This window comes from Marmota marmota, unplaced genomic scaffold, assembly GCF_001458135.2.
Source record: "Marmota marmota marmota unplaced genomic scaffold, marMar, whole genome shotgun sequence".
Taxonomy (NCBI): domain Eukaryota; kingdom Metazoa; phylum Chordata; class Mammalia; order Rodentia; family Sciuridae; genus Marmota; species Marmota marmota.
Window position 1 is genome coordinate 6672325 of NW_026000001.1, and position 1310 is coordinate 6673634.

The following is a 1310-nucleotide window of genomic DNA, read 5'->3' on the forward strand; positions in this document are numbered from 1 at the left end:
AGCCTCCCAGCACCGAGTCCCGAGACCCAGGTCCCCTCGCCAGTGCCCCTGAGTCCCCGGTGGCCGCCAGGGCTGTGGACAGCCCCTCAGCAGTGAGATCCATCCTGACCAAGGAGCGGCGCCCCGAGGGCGGCTACAAGGCCGTGTGGTTCGGCGAGGACATTGGGGCTGAGGCCGACGTGGTGGTCCTTAACGCACCCACCGCGGACGCGGACGGCGCGGGCGACTCTGGCAGCGAGGACAGCGGCGAAGAGGACGCTGGCCAGGGCTGGGGTCCCCGCGGCGCACCCGCACCCGAAGACGACTCCACCTACATCTAGCTAGACCTCTCTGCTCGCCCGCAGCGGGCCTGGACCCGGGGTCCACTCGCCGCCCCACTTCTCTCGCAGAATAAAATTTCACTTTCGAATCCCAGAATTCGAGGCGATGGGCGGCTGTTGGAGAATTGGTGCAGAGAGGTTGGCCACACCTTCCAGTGGCTCCAGGCGGACGTGGAAGCGGCGGGCGGTGCTTCTCGTAAACCAGCTGCTGCCCCGCCCGCGCCGCCGGGCTTCCGGAGGCCTTCTGGACGGCTGGTAGCTAGGAAGTTCCTCTCCTGGTCTAACCACAGTCCAGGGGGGCGGGGGGCGCACCAGAGATCTCCACCTCGCGCCTCACGACCCCAGCGGAGACTCCGTGGGGGTGGGCTGGAAGGAGCCAGCGCAAATCCCCGGGAAGACTTGCTTGGGAGAGGGTCGTCTTGGGGACCTCGCAGGCGAAACAGACTCCTTCGGAAGTCTATGAGGTCGGCCGCGGTGGGGGCGAACCCCCTTGGCGCCGCGCGGAGGGACAGGGCCCAGCGCCAGCACTGAGACGTTCGGCTCGGCGGCTGGAGCATCCCAAGATGACTGGAGCCAGCAGCCGGGGTCTGCTGCCCAAGGACCTTTGGGTGGGGGAGCCGGTATTAGGGGAGTACGGGCCACCGGGTGGGTGGCTTGACTTCCAGGGCTCACCCCAGGCCCGAGTTTTTCCAAACTGCCCGTCAAACTGTCCCTGTGGGTCACTGACATTTTTCCTTAGGAAAAGTCATCGTGAATCCTTTCCAAAAGTTCTCATTTCAAGAGTGGCTGTCGGAATAGCAGCAGTCCCTCTTAAGACTCCATTAGTTTTATGCAAAAACAACTAAAACCCCACTTTTGTCTGGGGTCTGATTTTGCACCCATGTTGGGGATCTCTGGTTCACCCTAGTTTGACCCGCGCCTAGGGTTGCTTCCCTGGGAAGCAGCAGCGGGAGCCGCCGGGGCTGAGCCCGGAGGGCAGGCGGAGACGGA

General features: G+C 64.2%; 1 protein-coding gene across 5 annotated transcripts in view; it reads left to right on the top strand.

Annotated features, from left to right (window-relative positions):
- Cdhr5 (cadherin related family member 5) overlaps positions 1-414 on the top strand; it is an 11326-nt gene extending 10912 nt beyond the window's left edge. For all 5 annotated transcript variants that reach the window (XM_015503378.2, XM_048807936.1, XM_048807937.1 and 2 more), the window contains one exon: positions 1-414. In XM_015503378.2, coding sequence (XP_015358864.2) covers positions 1-320 — 320 coding nt within the window. In that variant the 3' untranslated portion in view covers positions 321-414.
- The last annotated feature ends 896 nt before the right edge of the window (positions 415-1310 follow it).